This window comes from Dermacentor albipictus, chromosome 1 (genome assembly GCF_038994185.2).
Source record: "Dermacentor albipictus isolate Rhodes 1998 colony chromosome 1, USDA_Dalb.pri_finalv2, whole genome shotgun sequence".
In the NCBI taxonomy this organism is placed as follows: domain Eukaryota; kingdom Metazoa; phylum Arthropoda; class Arachnida; order Ixodida; family Ixodidae; genus Dermacentor; species Dermacentor albipictus.
Window position 1 is genome coordinate 212,632,906 of NC_091821.1, and position 14,461 is coordinate 212,647,366.

At 43.7% G+C, this 14,461-nt stretch overlaps 1 protein-coding gene across 3 annotated transcripts in view; it reads left to right on the forward strand.

Moving 5' to 3' along the window:
• The window catches only part of LOC135915994 (protein O-mannosyl-transferase Tmtc3-like), a 953,411-nt gene that overhangs the window by 527,659 nt on the left and 411,291 nt on the right, over positions 1-14,461 (forward strand). For 2 of the 3 annotated variants that reach the window (XM_065449184.2, XM_065449185.2), the window contains exon 4: positions 3,091-3,162. The exons of the other annotated variant lie outside the window; for it this stretch is intronic. In XM_065449184.2, coding sequence (XP_065305256.1) covers positions 3,091-3,162 — 72 coding nt within the window. The remainder of the gene's footprint in view (positions 1-3,090; positions 3,163-14,461) is intronic. 3 annotated transcript variants of the gene reach the window in all.

The window sequence follows — 14,461 nt, forward strand, 5'->3', positions numbered from 1 at the left end:
CACGTTCCTTATCGATACTTCGCTGACGTGGGAGGGCCTCGTAGGATGCGCGCGACGACATTACGCGCCGGTGAGTTTGGCTGCGCCACACATATTTGTTCTGCTGGGCGGAGACTTGCGCTGCAAAGCATGCAGGCCGCTCAGGGCACCCGCATGCCGGAGAGGCTCGCCACGCGCAATGTACTTGCGCTTCCTTAGTCTTGACATTTGGCTTCTATATGGCCCTTATTTTTCATCGTATAGTGAGTAAACGTTCATGTTTATAGTTTTCATTTCATAAGGTGCTTTGCAAGAAGAAACGTTATTTTGTAGACACAAAATACGTGTAGTTACAGCTTAAGTTCGAATACGTTATCTCAAAATGGCACCGTAGAAAAGGTAAAATAAATTTGGTCGACGAAATCAAACTTCTTCAGAGTTTATTTTCTACAATGGATAGGAGCGATGTTAAGCAACCTAATGCCGCAAGCAATGTGCATAAAATTTGTTTCTGTTTGCTTGCTTGCTTGCTTGCTTGCTTGCTTGCTTGCTTGCTTGCTTGCTAGCTTGCTTGCTTGCTTGCTTGCTTGAAAGTTTTAGAAGCTGCTGCTGGTTTACCAATTCAACTTATCCAAGATGTCAGAGAACTACTATCGCTGCATGACCGCTCTTTTTCAACTTTGTTAATTTTTCAACCTCTCCTTTCAGGGTGATATTGCGTCATCCCCTATTTTTTTCTTTTTAGTTCTTCTTATTTATTTCAGTTCTTTTCCTTTTTTCATGTCCATCAGCATTGTGTTCGAGTAATCTTCATCATTCAGAGCGCGTTAGCTTTTGCCCACATGCAAGAAAAATGGGGTAGAAGAAACCACACGCTGCCAACCTCTCTGTCTGATTAGCCGGCTAACTCTTCGAAGCTTTACAACGAGTTTATTCGCTGCGAAACTTTTCGTTGCCTTCGTTGCAGTTTATTATGCACGATACATCAAAAGAGATATAACATGTCTGTCTAAAGTGTAAGCATGGAACTGTTTCATGCGTATTGTATTATGAGACTTTTTGTAACCCCGACGACGTAAAGCATTATATCGCACCACTTGGATTTAATTATTTGCTTTCTACCGTGCAACACATACTTGTCTCCTGTTGTTGGAAGTCTTTTTCGTTCTCGGGGATAACGTTCCGCTCTTCGTTGTTGCCGACAGGGTAAGCGTGCTAAACACAGCGCTTATGTTTGTTCTTATGTTTGTTCTTTGTTCTTCTTCTTTCCGTTAGCCTCACGTTTCTCTTTCCGCATGTCGGTGCTTTCCGCTACAAATCACACCATGAGCGTGATCATGAGCATGAGCAGGCTGCGAGATTTCTCAAATCATGCTTCCGTTTTCTCGGGGAAAAGAGGCGTCCCCGTGCATCGACAAAGACCAGTGAAACTCTGTGCTATCTTTCTCCAATCTCTCGGCGGCAGATTACGTGTGTTGTACTATAAAAAAGTGTATACGAAATACGATACAAAAAATCTCAGTGCCCTTCCACTCTGTGAAGAAGGATGACGAGCGAAGCTGTGTTTGTGGGCCGATAATGGCAAGCTGCACCTTCGCCGCGGGTCGGCCCGGCATTGCACTATCTTCGGGATCGGCCCGTGTATGGGGAGTGCTTAACGCCTGCTTCACCTGCACCGTGGGTCGGCATTGCTTGGTTTTGTAAGTGCTGAATAGACGAGATATGACAGTTATATGTGTTTCCCCAGGAAACAATACCATAATTAATGTGACTGTTAATGAAGGCAAAGTATAATGTTAATAATGCGTCTTTAGAGATATATTTTCTTGACTTGATTAATGCTTTAATACCCAAGGCACACTTTTGCTTAATGAAGGCAATGGATTGAGAAAACTTTAGGTTAGAATCTAATTTGATGCCCAAAAATGATACGCAGTCGGAGACGGGAATGTGATGACCATCAAGAGTTATCTCAGGCAAGCCAGGTAGTATTCTTTGGCCAGAACGGAAAATGATGAATTCAATTTTTGAAGGATTGATAATTAAATGATTGGATGAACACCATGCAACAATATGGTCAAGCTCATTGTTTAGTTTAACGATTAGGGTGTTAAAGAATTGTCACGCAACGATATAGTAGTATCGTCTGCGTATAGTACACAATGTACCCCATTTAAGACACGTGGGTAAATCAGTAATATAAATAGAGAATAGTAAGGGACCTAGTATGGTAGCCTTGTGGTACACCTTGGTTAATAACTTTAGTATCAGAATAAGCACCTCCAAAAAAAAACTGTTTGTTCTCTATCATGTAGGTAACTTTTTAGGAGTTTTAGTACTGTACCGGTAATTCCTAGGGCTTCTACTTTAGTAAAAAGTATGTTATGATTAACTGTTACAAAAGATTTAGTGAAGTCCAAGAATACCGAACCAACGAAGTTACCCGTATCAATCGAGTGATGTGATATAGTAGGTTAGGGATATTAAAGCTAAGTTAGTCGAACGGCCAGCGCGAAAACCAAATTGAGAAGATTGCAACAAATTAAATTTTTTAAGTAATTATTGAGGCGCTTACAAAATAACTTCTCAACAACTTTGCTAATCGACGATAGAATAGAAATAGGACGATAGATAAACACCTCCGTTTTATCACCTTTCTTTTGTACAAGAATAATATTAGCCCTTTTAAGCGAACGGGGAAAAATACCACATTGAAAAACATTATTAATTATAGTACAAAGTGTATCAGAAATAAGTGGTGCAACAAGTTTTAGACGAAATAAAGAAATATTATCTAAGCCAGGGCTAGTATTCTTTAGAGCTATTACCATGGAATGTACCTCATCTGCAGTTACGGGAAAGAGAAAAAAGAATGATTGCAGCGATAAATTGGATAAGTAGTAGTCATATGACGACTGCTGTATATATTACAGAAGTAGTCAGTGAAACTATTTGCTATGCTGGAAGAATCAGTATGACTTTTATTATTGTAGTTTATTTGTAGTTTAGTTTACTTTGGCCAGGTGTTAAAGAAATGCACGCGGGACTGAAGATAATTATTGCTGTTGTCGAGTCAGGATAAACCATAAAGGGTGTAAACAATTTTTACAGTGCACCGCCAACATGGAGTGCACAGCCTATCGAGCAGGAAAACCGTCTCGACCCAAGGGGCCGCATTCGAATGTAAGTACAAAGCGTGTACCACTCAGCAGTTGCACATACGCACACGCGCGTTAACCGCGTTGCGCGTCGGTGGCCGCAAAGCAGCGCGCTTGGCGGCTTCTGTGGAGTGACCAGAGATAGTATAATGTACAACCACCGAATAAGACAGGAAACGGAAGATACGAAACACAATTTCAACTCATCTCACGCCAAGGCCTACATTTCACTCAAGTCATGGTGCAAGGAACCCTTGAAATTTTCTTTACCCGCCCACCCCCTCACTTTCCTTCGTATATATATATATATATATATATATATATATATATATATACATATATATATATATATATATATATATATATATATATATATATATATATATATATATATATATATATATATATATATATATATATGCATTTTTTTCGCGCGAGAATCTGTTTTCCATTTTAATTTTCCTTTCCTTTAGCTTTCTCCATCGCCAAAATCCCTGTGGATGCCAACATATTTCCTTTCTCTCACTTGTCTCTCTAATTCATCTCCAGACTTCAGGGGATGAAAGCAACAACAAGCGAAGCCGTTTGCTGACCACGGCCATTTTAAAACGGTGGCTTCTCTTCTTCCAAAGACCACACGCCCTCCGCACAGCCGTAGCCATAGACAAAGTCATAGACACGGCTATATCCGGACAGAGCGGAAGGCCGAACCGCAGCCACGTATCCACTTCGGCCAGCTTAATAACCGTCTGGGGACAAATATGTCTGGAATGTTTCCTGCGCCGTCGCACTGGCCGTTATAAAGGGAGGCATCTGTGCTGTGGCAGTGTCCTGGTAAAACGCAACTGCAGCGAAAAAAAAACGAAAAAAACGCAGTAAATTATGAGATATTGCAGCCCACACCAGGATATGTGATATGGCGTCGTAGAGGCCCATATCCTTCGTTGTCGCTTTCTGTCAGTCTCTTTTTCTTTCTTTTCTTTATTTACGAGGGTAGGGGGAGGGGGGATAACACCGAGACAAGATTCATAACAACACCGTGTGAATAAGCCGCGAGTTTTGATGCAGAAAACTGAAAAGCGCTGGCAACCTCACTGCGAATGTTTACGAGGCACGTGAGACGCTGGGAAAGAGAGTGCATTCCCCACACACAACCGTGAAACCCTACACCACTCCTTTTTTTTGCGCTGTGAGCGACGTTATATGAGGGGCGTTGCCGTTAGTGCACGGGCCCTCGATTTTGTCGAATTTTAGATGCACATACGCAGCCGCGTGCATTGTGCGCGAATGAATCCCAGTTTTGGCCTTCTTCTATAACGGACGCATGATCACATTCTGTGCAATAAGCGCCGCTGCACGGTGAACAATAGTTACAAACAAGAATAGAAACTAAGTATTCGCTTTGCACGTGTTGCGTGATTCACGCACAGCGTGGAATCCTTCAAGTAGAACAAAAAAACTGAATGTGTGACTGTTTTAGAGGGTCTTAAGGTATATTCAACGAAACCATTCGATGAAGGTGAAAGCAACGTGATCACATCAAAGCGCGGTAAGAAACAGAGCTAGTGTGTTTAATTTTGAAACGTTTCATACCTATTCTAATCCGCTTGAAAATTATACTACTCGTTCAGCCAGTGAGTGCGCTATCTGCAATTTGGGGCTTGGCAATGGACGTCAGCAAACGCTCCTTTGTTTGAAAGGTTTTTAGTCCTCAGGCATGCTAGTATTATAAAAATGCTGTTATGGATCTTGTGGTTTTTACCCTGCCAAAAACGAAGGAAGCAAGGAATCAGGAATAGCAGTCGAATAAGAATAACAGGGTAAGCGAGAATAAATAAACAAGAATAACAGGGTCGATGACGTACGTATCGGTGACGTACGGAGCCACGCGTTCCAATGGTGCTCAGCACTATTCGTCTTCCTGGCCTGAAGTTTCCGAACGAAGGCAGCGACGCCAACATGGCCATGCAGAAACCTGGATTGCCAGCTGGCAGCGCCTCACGTTCACAGCGTGCGTTTCACGCTTGCTGCGTAAGCTCAATCTCTGGTGCTTCAACACCTGGAGAGAACCGGCCTCGTACACGTTACAGAAAAAAAGTAACCGATTACCATTACAATTGCCTCATTCAAAAATGTAATTGAGTACAGTTACTAATTACTGGTCCACGAAAGTAATTCAGTAATTACTAAAAAGTAACAGATTACTTTAACGCTACTTTCTTCCCTACTTTTATTTAACATTGCACAAATACAATAAACAGAAAGAGTTGCACGGCCTGGCTCTTTCACTACGTCCTCCGCCACCCTTCACACGTTATCTTAGCCAAGAATTGCATTTCGAAATTTTCTTCCCTAATCTCGCCTCGTTTTCTTGTGAAGACACCTGGCAGCGACACTGAAAACTCACTAGATTTGCGCTCTGGGTAGCAGGGCCGTGTTATAACGTCCGAAAATCTTGCTTGCAAAATTGTGGTTATTCGATGCATCTATGGATGATCGGGTTTGAGTTCTTTATGAAGCAGTGCGCATTATGGTTTCTGAGGCTAAGGGAAGGTGCCCACGTTAAAGCCAGTGAATACTAAAAATAAAATGTCGTCCATAGGTGATTTCCTGCTGTTAACGTCTGAAGCTGCCATCGGTATCGAGCCATAGAAGTGCGCTTTCAATTTATCGGCCAACATCCGGTGGGCCTCGTCCCGGCGCCCTTCACTCATCCAGCAAACCAGCAAACGATCACGTTCCTTAAGAAGGTGGCCAAAGTTAATGCCTACCTTAATGTAAGGCTCCATATTATTGAGCCCTAAAAATGTTGTTCCAGAGTAACAATCGAAAAAATAGGTGCCCCATTTGAGGCACGTATACAGGGTGTCCCAGCTAACTCTAGCCAGAGCTTAAAAACATGCGAATGCCACATAGCTGAACAGAACTAAAGTAGTGTTGTTTGCCGTCGCTTGGAGATACTCAAATTATTTTTTTTTCATTCCGCCTAACTAGGTAATTAGTCTTAATTAATTAATCAACTTCTCAAATGCTATAGTTGAACGAAAAGCGTCAATGAGAAAATTGTAGAGTGACATGAAAAACTCCCGACACAGCTTTCTCTTGCTCAATACGTGCTGCATAAAAGTGTTTTTCCGAGCGTGAAAGAAGTACGCAAATGCACGCAAAATTGCCGCGCGACTGGCCGCTCGAGGCGCTTGCGTGTATTCGCGGGCTTACGCACAGGAAACGCAGGGTAGAGCCCACACTAGCATTGCTGGATGGAGCTTCCCGTTGTGGATAGTTTAGCAAATCAATTACTAATGATTATTTGCCGTACAAATAAATTTTTAATCAATTATGATTTCTACTGTTTTCTTCGTGCCAATATGCTCTCCATGTCCAGAAACAAAGGAGGACAAGTTGTTCGAATTTTCTTTGTTGTGAAAATGCTGTTCGAACTTCGTGGGGTGAATTGCTCAAAGCTGCGTCCCTCGTTGTAGCTTGTTTCGTCAAAAATGAAATTAGTTGCATGTAATTGGTTTCTGAAAAAAAAAACAATTTACGCTGAGCGTTGCTGTGTAATCAAAGTAATCGTTAAATTACAAGCTCACCAAAAAAGGAAACGTCATTGATTAGAAATAGTTACATGTAATTCGTTACGTACAAGTCTGCAGAGAACGTATGATCAAAGTCTTCACCAACCGTCTGCGCAACAGCGTTTTTGATTCTCAAGGCGCCCTGGGCTGTCCGGACAGACTTGACTGCGTCGTCTCGTCAACAGTATGCGAGAGTGCGTTGTAGTGCTGTCGGACAGCAAGCTCGCTCTACAGTTGTTGCAGAATTAGTTTTATCTTGAGAAATGCACACATATTGCGTTACGCCTTCTCAAAGAACTGCGCAGCCTCTGATTCACGATATGAAGTTTCAGTGTAATTCCCTCGCATGTAGGTGCAACGGACCATGAGGCGCCTGATAGATTAACTCGATATGCCTTAGAACTGAGGCCAGCAAAGGAGGCTGCTAGAGCTGGTCAGCGTGTTCAAGAATAAGCCGTTGCCACTAATTTTCAGTCTTTGTTCAAGCATTTTCCCGAATCCTTGTCAAAAAGGACTGAGCAGGCCAGACCTCTCTGCCGCATCGCCTCCGCACCGGGTCAGCGCGTACTCCGGCATGATTATATAGGATTAAACTCGCCGTGTTGATGTTATCTGCAAGCTGTAAGACTCATGGTGATATTGAACACTATTTGCTAGAGTGTTTAAGAGTCATAACATAAGTCAAATCTACGGTGAAAGCTCTCAATCATCAAGGCACTCCACAGGCTGTTCCAACTTTTACACGGCGCGCGTCGTCTTGTTCGCCCGTTTCGCGATGCGCTTCTGAATGGTGGCACATTGAACGATGTACTTTAGCTTTTGTATTTTTAGACTTACCTGAAAATTTCCGGAAAGTCTCGCAAGCCCACATTCACATGCAGTCAACATTGTGCGTACGTGCGTGTGTGTGCATGTGTGCGTACGTACGCGTGTGTGTGTGCGTGCGTGCGTGCGTGCGTGCGTGCGTGTGTGTGTGTGTGTGTGTGTGTGTGTGTGAGTGTGAGTGTGTGTGTGTGTGTGTGTGTGTGTGTATGTGTGTGTGTATGTGTGTGTGTGTGTGTGTGTGTGTGTGTGTGTGTGTGTGTGTGTGTGTGTGTGTGTGTGTGTGTGTGTGTGTGTGTGTGTGTGTGTGTGTGTGTGTGTGTGTGTGTGTCCAAATATTCTGGGAAGGTTCACTTCAATCATGCATTTCGGGCATGAGAATACAGCAAGAAACAACAGACTGCAAAAAAAAACTCTATTGGCCAGAATCGTGTGTATGGTTGACGTTTATTTAAAATGTGTACTCGCATTTGAAACTGCAGTTTTGTTCAGTATCTGTGGAGTACACTTAACAAAGCTTTTATGAACTTCTTTCTTAGGTTAACGCTGCACATTGAGGTGGAACCAAATCAAATGTGTATAAGCTTGTAGATTCTGTTAGCTCGGAATTTACGTCGTCTTTTCACGGCAATGTGCTTTAAAGAAAAGTTTGTTCAATTGCATTCTGTGCTCCCATCGCTGGTCATGTCGTGTACTTAGATTCACGTTATGCCGAGTCTGACTAAATGAGTGGCACATGTCGGTGTCCGAGAGGTTCGTTGAAGAGCGGTACATAAGCTCACAGTACCACACACCCACTGACCCATGTTGAACGACATGGATCAACACCAAGCAGCCCGATCGCATACCTTACTACAGTTTATTTCTAGTTCTTCGGGCCCTAATAACTCTGTGCTCACGCGCTCGCCCTTTCTCGTAACCCTCACAGCCATCGCCATGTGTCGCGCTCCCATGCTTTCATTCTGAATCCGTGCCAAGCATCTTCCCCTAGAGGTGCACATGTCCGGTGGCTTCAGCCCGTCCATTGGACACGGGTTGAGGGTCTGCAAAATCCTGCGGTCTGAGTGGCATAGACAATGACGCCTGTACCGTGAGTCCCTGTACGTCCACATACAGCGCGAAAAAACGAGCCTCGGACCCAAGAAGAAAAGTTGACGGGAATTCAACGCACTCATCGACCACACGGTGGAGCTACATGCCTTGCTTCGTCTCCGCCGCAACGCGCCGACAAGTATACTTATATATAAGGGACACAACGGGGTTGTCCACCCCGACTGCAATGTCTCCCTACCTGACTTCGTGAAAAGCACCTTTGGTCTTGGGCCTAAGTTTGCAGTTGAAAGATCGAACACTCCGGTGAATATGCGGAACATGGTGAGAAGTGTCTCCAATTTTACAAAAACGAGGGTTATGTATGGGCTCGTGCATAGCCCCACTGTTAAACAACTCGTTCCTGCCTTTTCAGATATATAGATGATTGCTTACTTTTAATAGACATCAACGAATTATTTTTTACTATTTTGTTCATGAAACATCAACCATTTTTAACGAATGCCTTCGCCCTTTGACGCTCACCCATGAGCTTCCACATAAACGTACTACCCAGTTTCTAGATCTCAAGTTAGCACGCTCAGCCAGTCATGTATGCTGGCGCTATCCACCACAAAACAAAAAGCCACTATTACTTTTAGTATCATCCCATAGTAAATCAATTAAAAGGGCTGTCGCGAGCACATGTTTTTGGAATGCCTTAAGCAAGTCATGCAGTCATACAATTCACAACAGCTTTAACGCGCAAGTGTCTAGACTTCAGGACGCGGGGTGCCCTAAATAACTATTTATATATTGGTAGCAGAAACTTTTCTTAAGAAAATAAAGCTAGTGCAAGGAGCATGCGAAACCGCCACTCCAGTACAGGAATCACCAAGACGAAAGTTGGGGTGATTCTGTACGTTCACCGTATTTCGCTTAGATTAAGAAAAGATTGGCCAGCGATCGGGGGCCACAACTGCCTTTTCTGCTCCCAATAAATTGTGCAAGTTAAGCAAACTGATCTGTTCTGTAAATAAGCAAAAACAAGGCTGTAACATCAAGTACACAATCCCGTTCATTAAAGAATGCACAAGAAGTTTAGTACATAATATGCCTCTCTCATGTGGGCAGGCATAGGTGGAGCAAAGTGCAGTGCACTAAATGTCTCTCAGGAGAGGACACCTCAACCGCGCGTTGAGGTGTCCTCTCCTGAGAGACAGTTACTGCGCTGCATTTTATCCGATTTTCACCCTCTTTCCATTAAGAATCTCCCTGAAACCGGAAAGTGTCTAAACGTGCGCCTTCAAAAGCGCCATCAAAACAAAAAAAAAAAACTCAGAAGAGAAGGGGTGGCTTCTCGGCACAACATTGTTCAGAGTGCAGTTGTACCCCTTTCTTCAATGACGCTACAGTTATTGCTCGGCACAGACATGACCATGCCAGACTCATAATTGAAGCAGTGGCAATTGAAGAGCAAAAAAAAAACGCGGTAAGCAAGCCTTCAATAGCCCTATCAACTACGGAGCTATCATATTTGGTATGCGCTAGAAATTATGCGCCTGCTTCTTGACAATGTCTGGTGTCGGGCCCTTATGTTTCGTTTTGTTGTGTCAATGATATGAGACAGCGTCAGAGCGAAATGCGAATGCGCATCCCCTATACAGGGTGTCCCACGTAATTTTAGCCAAACGTTAAAAATATGCAAATGCCAGGTAGCTGGACAGAGAAGAAGTTTGGGCGTGTTGGTGGGATACATACAAACTGGGATACATAGCGCAGGAATGATACAGGGACAAGCAGGAACAGCAGGAGCAGAAAAGGAGGAGCAGACAGCGCTCGTCCTGTGCTCCTGCTTGTCCCCGTATCATTCCTGCGCTATGTATCCCAGCTGGACAGAACCAAGGTAATTTTGTTTGCCGTCGCTTGGGGGTACTCAGATTATATTTTTCATTGCGTCTAACTGCGTAATTAGTCGTAATTAAATCATCAACTTCTCAAATCTTATAATTAGATGAAAAGTGTAAATGTGAAAATTGCAAAATCGCATGAAAAACTCCCGATACAGCTTTCTTTTGTTCAATACGTGCTACATAAAAGTGTTTTTCCGAGCGTGAATGAAGCCCTCGAGAGGCTGCTCGAGGCACTTTAGATAGATAGATAGATAGATAGATAGATAGATAGATAGATAGATAGATAGATAGATAGATAGATAGATAGATAGATAGATAGATAGATAGATAGATAGATAGATAGATAGATAGATAGATAGATAGATAGATAGATAGATAGATAGATAGATAGATAGATAGATAGATAGATAGATAGATAGATAGATAGATAGATAGATAGATAGATAGATAGATAGATAGATAGATAGATAGATAGAAAAATCGGTTATTTTTCCTTTCTTTACGCAACTCCGCTGTTGGTCCACCACTGACGTTATGGGCTGATGCGTGGAATTGCGTGGAAACACTGAAGCACGCCTGGGAATTTCCATTTTCTTTCACTTTCATTTCATGCACTAAAGTGGCTAACTTGGCCCCCAGACAATGTGGCCGTGAGTCTCTATACAAAGCGGTCCTCCTGCGCCTAACCTCATACTACTGAAGTCGTATTTCTCTCCATAATGACCCTGCCGCTGCCAAGAAGAGCCCCCCCCCCCCTGCTTTTCTTTTTTTTTAGCGGGTATGTTTCTCGGCCAAATGCTCAGTTTTCCTATGGTTAGGCGCTGTTGCACCATAATGAATGGGTGGAGTTTACCGTCCCAAAGCAGCACACAGGCTATGAAAGACGCCGAAGTGAATAGCTCCCCCAGAATAATTTTGACTGCCTCGGCTTCTCTAACGTCCACCTAACGCACGGTACACCAGTGTTTGTGGCATCACATCACCATCGCTGGCTATCTAGCATCATTTGGGGTCCCACAAAGTGTTATCATACGGTGCAACGTGCGCTTGTAAGATGAGCAGTTGTATGCGTGACGTTAGTGTGTGAGTCTGTGTCCAAGCTTCTAACGTACATACAGGTGTCACCTAAGCACACAGACCTTCTAATAGAAGAGCGCATGATATTTAATAGTTTCATTATATCAGTGCATTAGGTGTTGTATTTTAACGTCGTTAGAACGCGTGTAGGGTAGCCAAATAATCACTTGCGGATTTATAACAGAACTACCTACCACCATCATTGGAATTCGAACTCATGTCCCAGCGGAATTGTGAACTTCGGTGCGGAACGGGCTAACCGTGGCGCTATCGCAGAAAATTCGCGCTTGGTAATTCGTGAAAAGTTGCCCCCCCCCCCCCCCCCGCCGCTATCTCCACGGAGACTCTGAAAATAGGTGGAGGCTGTTTATGCATGTGTGAGGTCACAACAGGTATTATATACTTATTTGAAATACTTTCAATCCATTGCGGCCTTACAGAGAGGAGTGGTACAGTCGTGGTACATTGTTTCAGATGTCTTGAATGAATATTGATCAGGTTTGCTGGCGATGGACGCGGGGAGGGATTCCATTCCGATGATGTCTCCGGCACGAATGAATGAATGTACAAGTTGGTGCGGCAGCTCGGCACTTGAACTTTAAAACGATTATCAACACGTGATGAGATGTAGGACGGCGCAGTAAAGAGGGCGTTCTTGATACCATGGTTAGTGAAAAAGATTTTGTGAAAAAGACAGAGATGGTCAACTGCTCTTCTGCAAGATAAATCATTAAGGATATATATACAGGGTGTTCCAGCTAACTTGGACCAAGATTTTGAAAAATCCTATGCGTTCTTCAGAACAGAAATCGCGTGGATGTTGTTAGCGTTTATCTAAACTTACAGTACTATTTTTCGCTCACCTTTTTTGAGTAATTAGCCGAGTTAATTATTTTAGCCGAGTTATTAGCAAGTTAATTAATTTTTTTAAATATAGCTTCAAACGTTCAGGTGTCAACAGGAAAGTTGTGGAGCTCCTCAAATATTGCCCAACCCAGGCACTTCCAACGAGATATACTTAGCGTGGCTGTTTTCATTCGGGAAAAACGAAAGCCCACGGAGTTAAAAAAAAATATCACGTGAAATCGCGCTCTGGGCCGGTATTTTGCAGCGATGCCTTTTCCGATTCTATTCTTTTTCAGACTTTTCGCGCTTGGCCAGTGGTCAGAGCGACGGTCTGCCCACATGATCAATGGGATCGGGCATCCGTGTGTGGTGGATGATAAGAATAGCATAGAATAAGGCATAAGGCATCGCTACAAAATAGCGGCCCTGTGCGCCCGAATGCGCCACAATTACAGCGCTCCCAACCGTGCTTCGTAAAAAACATCGCTCGCTTCGCTCCTTTCGCGCTGCCCACAACATAGCTTCGCGTTGTGCTTGGTTCCGAGATGAACGCCAGTGGGTTCGGACGGCAGCTGAAATACAGGCGGCTCCCGTTTCTGCGGCGAAAATTGCACTCTCACGCTAGCAGAACGCATGCGGAGGAAAAATGACAAGCTCATGAGTTCGAATTTGGGAGCAAGACCCCAACAAGCAAACACACATCATAACAAGCTTGATAACGTCGTGTGAATTACGATGGTTGTCACAAAAGGAAGAATTGTAAACTGACACGGAAGGTTGCTTTTTTAGCTTCCTGTCCATTCCTTGTCGACAGAGAATTCATAATTTCATATTACTTACGTGCCTTTTCCACGTCGTGCGAAAGTTTCACACAGAGGGCTCTTTTCATGGATAACGGTTGTAGATATTTATTCGCTGTGATGTCTGTCTAAAGAACGTGTTCAAACAAGTCGCCCTCTGCCATAATGCAGTATTGGCACCTTTTCATCACGTCCGATGTAGCTTTTTTGATGACGCAAGACGGTATCTCGCTGCAGGCCTCAGCAATCTCTGCCTCAGCAATCTCTGCCAAGCTGCTGCTGTGAGCTGGTGCACCGTCGTGCTGATACCAAGTTCGCTTCAAAAACGCAAGAGGAAGATCACAGCGAAAATCTTCGACTGGGCCTTCCAAGATGTCGTTCATGTACGGCTGAGCAGTGAGCATGTGGTCAAAAAATGTGGTGCCAATTATTCTTCTGTCAAAGATACTGCACCACACACTGACCATTGGTACTGGTGTCTGGTCTGCGCCACCTAATGCGGGTTCGTATCACTCCAGTAATGCGCATTGTGGATATTGACTTGAGAATTTCTGGAGAAAGTTGCCTCATCTGTCCAGAGCACTTTGTCAACAAAATCCGGTATTTCGTCACTATTCACAAAGATCCAATTTGAGAAATAAGCCGCCATTGAAAGTCTCTTTCTTGCAGCTTTTCATGCAGTTGGAGGTGATAAGGATTCATTTCAGCCTTCCTAAGAACTCTTGACACTGAAGACTTTGGAATGCCGACCTTATCACTCACATTACGCACGCTGGAATGAGGGTTTGCAGTCATGAAAGCCAATATGTCTCCTTCAGGCTCTTCACTGATGGTCCCTTTCTGTGCCGCGTCTTCTTGAAGCTACCCGTTTCTTTCAGCATAACGTAACTCCTCATAATTGTGTTCGCGCTAGGTCTTCCCCCACATTGCCAATTTCGGTATACCTTGGCAGCTTTCCTATTGTCGTCCCCTGGCACTCCAAAGGCTAAGACCATGTTCGTCTTCTGGTCGCTTGAGTACGGCATGCTTTAGGCACTGCAAACAATTTCTTCGAAACGGTTGCGCGGCACGACAGTAATAGACAGTCGAGCTCAAATGCATCTAGCCGCTGGCACAGCTTGGAAGAAAAGCGGCATTGTAACAAATGATGCTCTCTCTCGCACAGGTTCCAGATGTATGATGCATGTTTTGTGTGTATTTTTTCTATTCCACATCGACTTGAAAGCTGGGAAAAAATTGCACTTCCCGTCATATAGGAA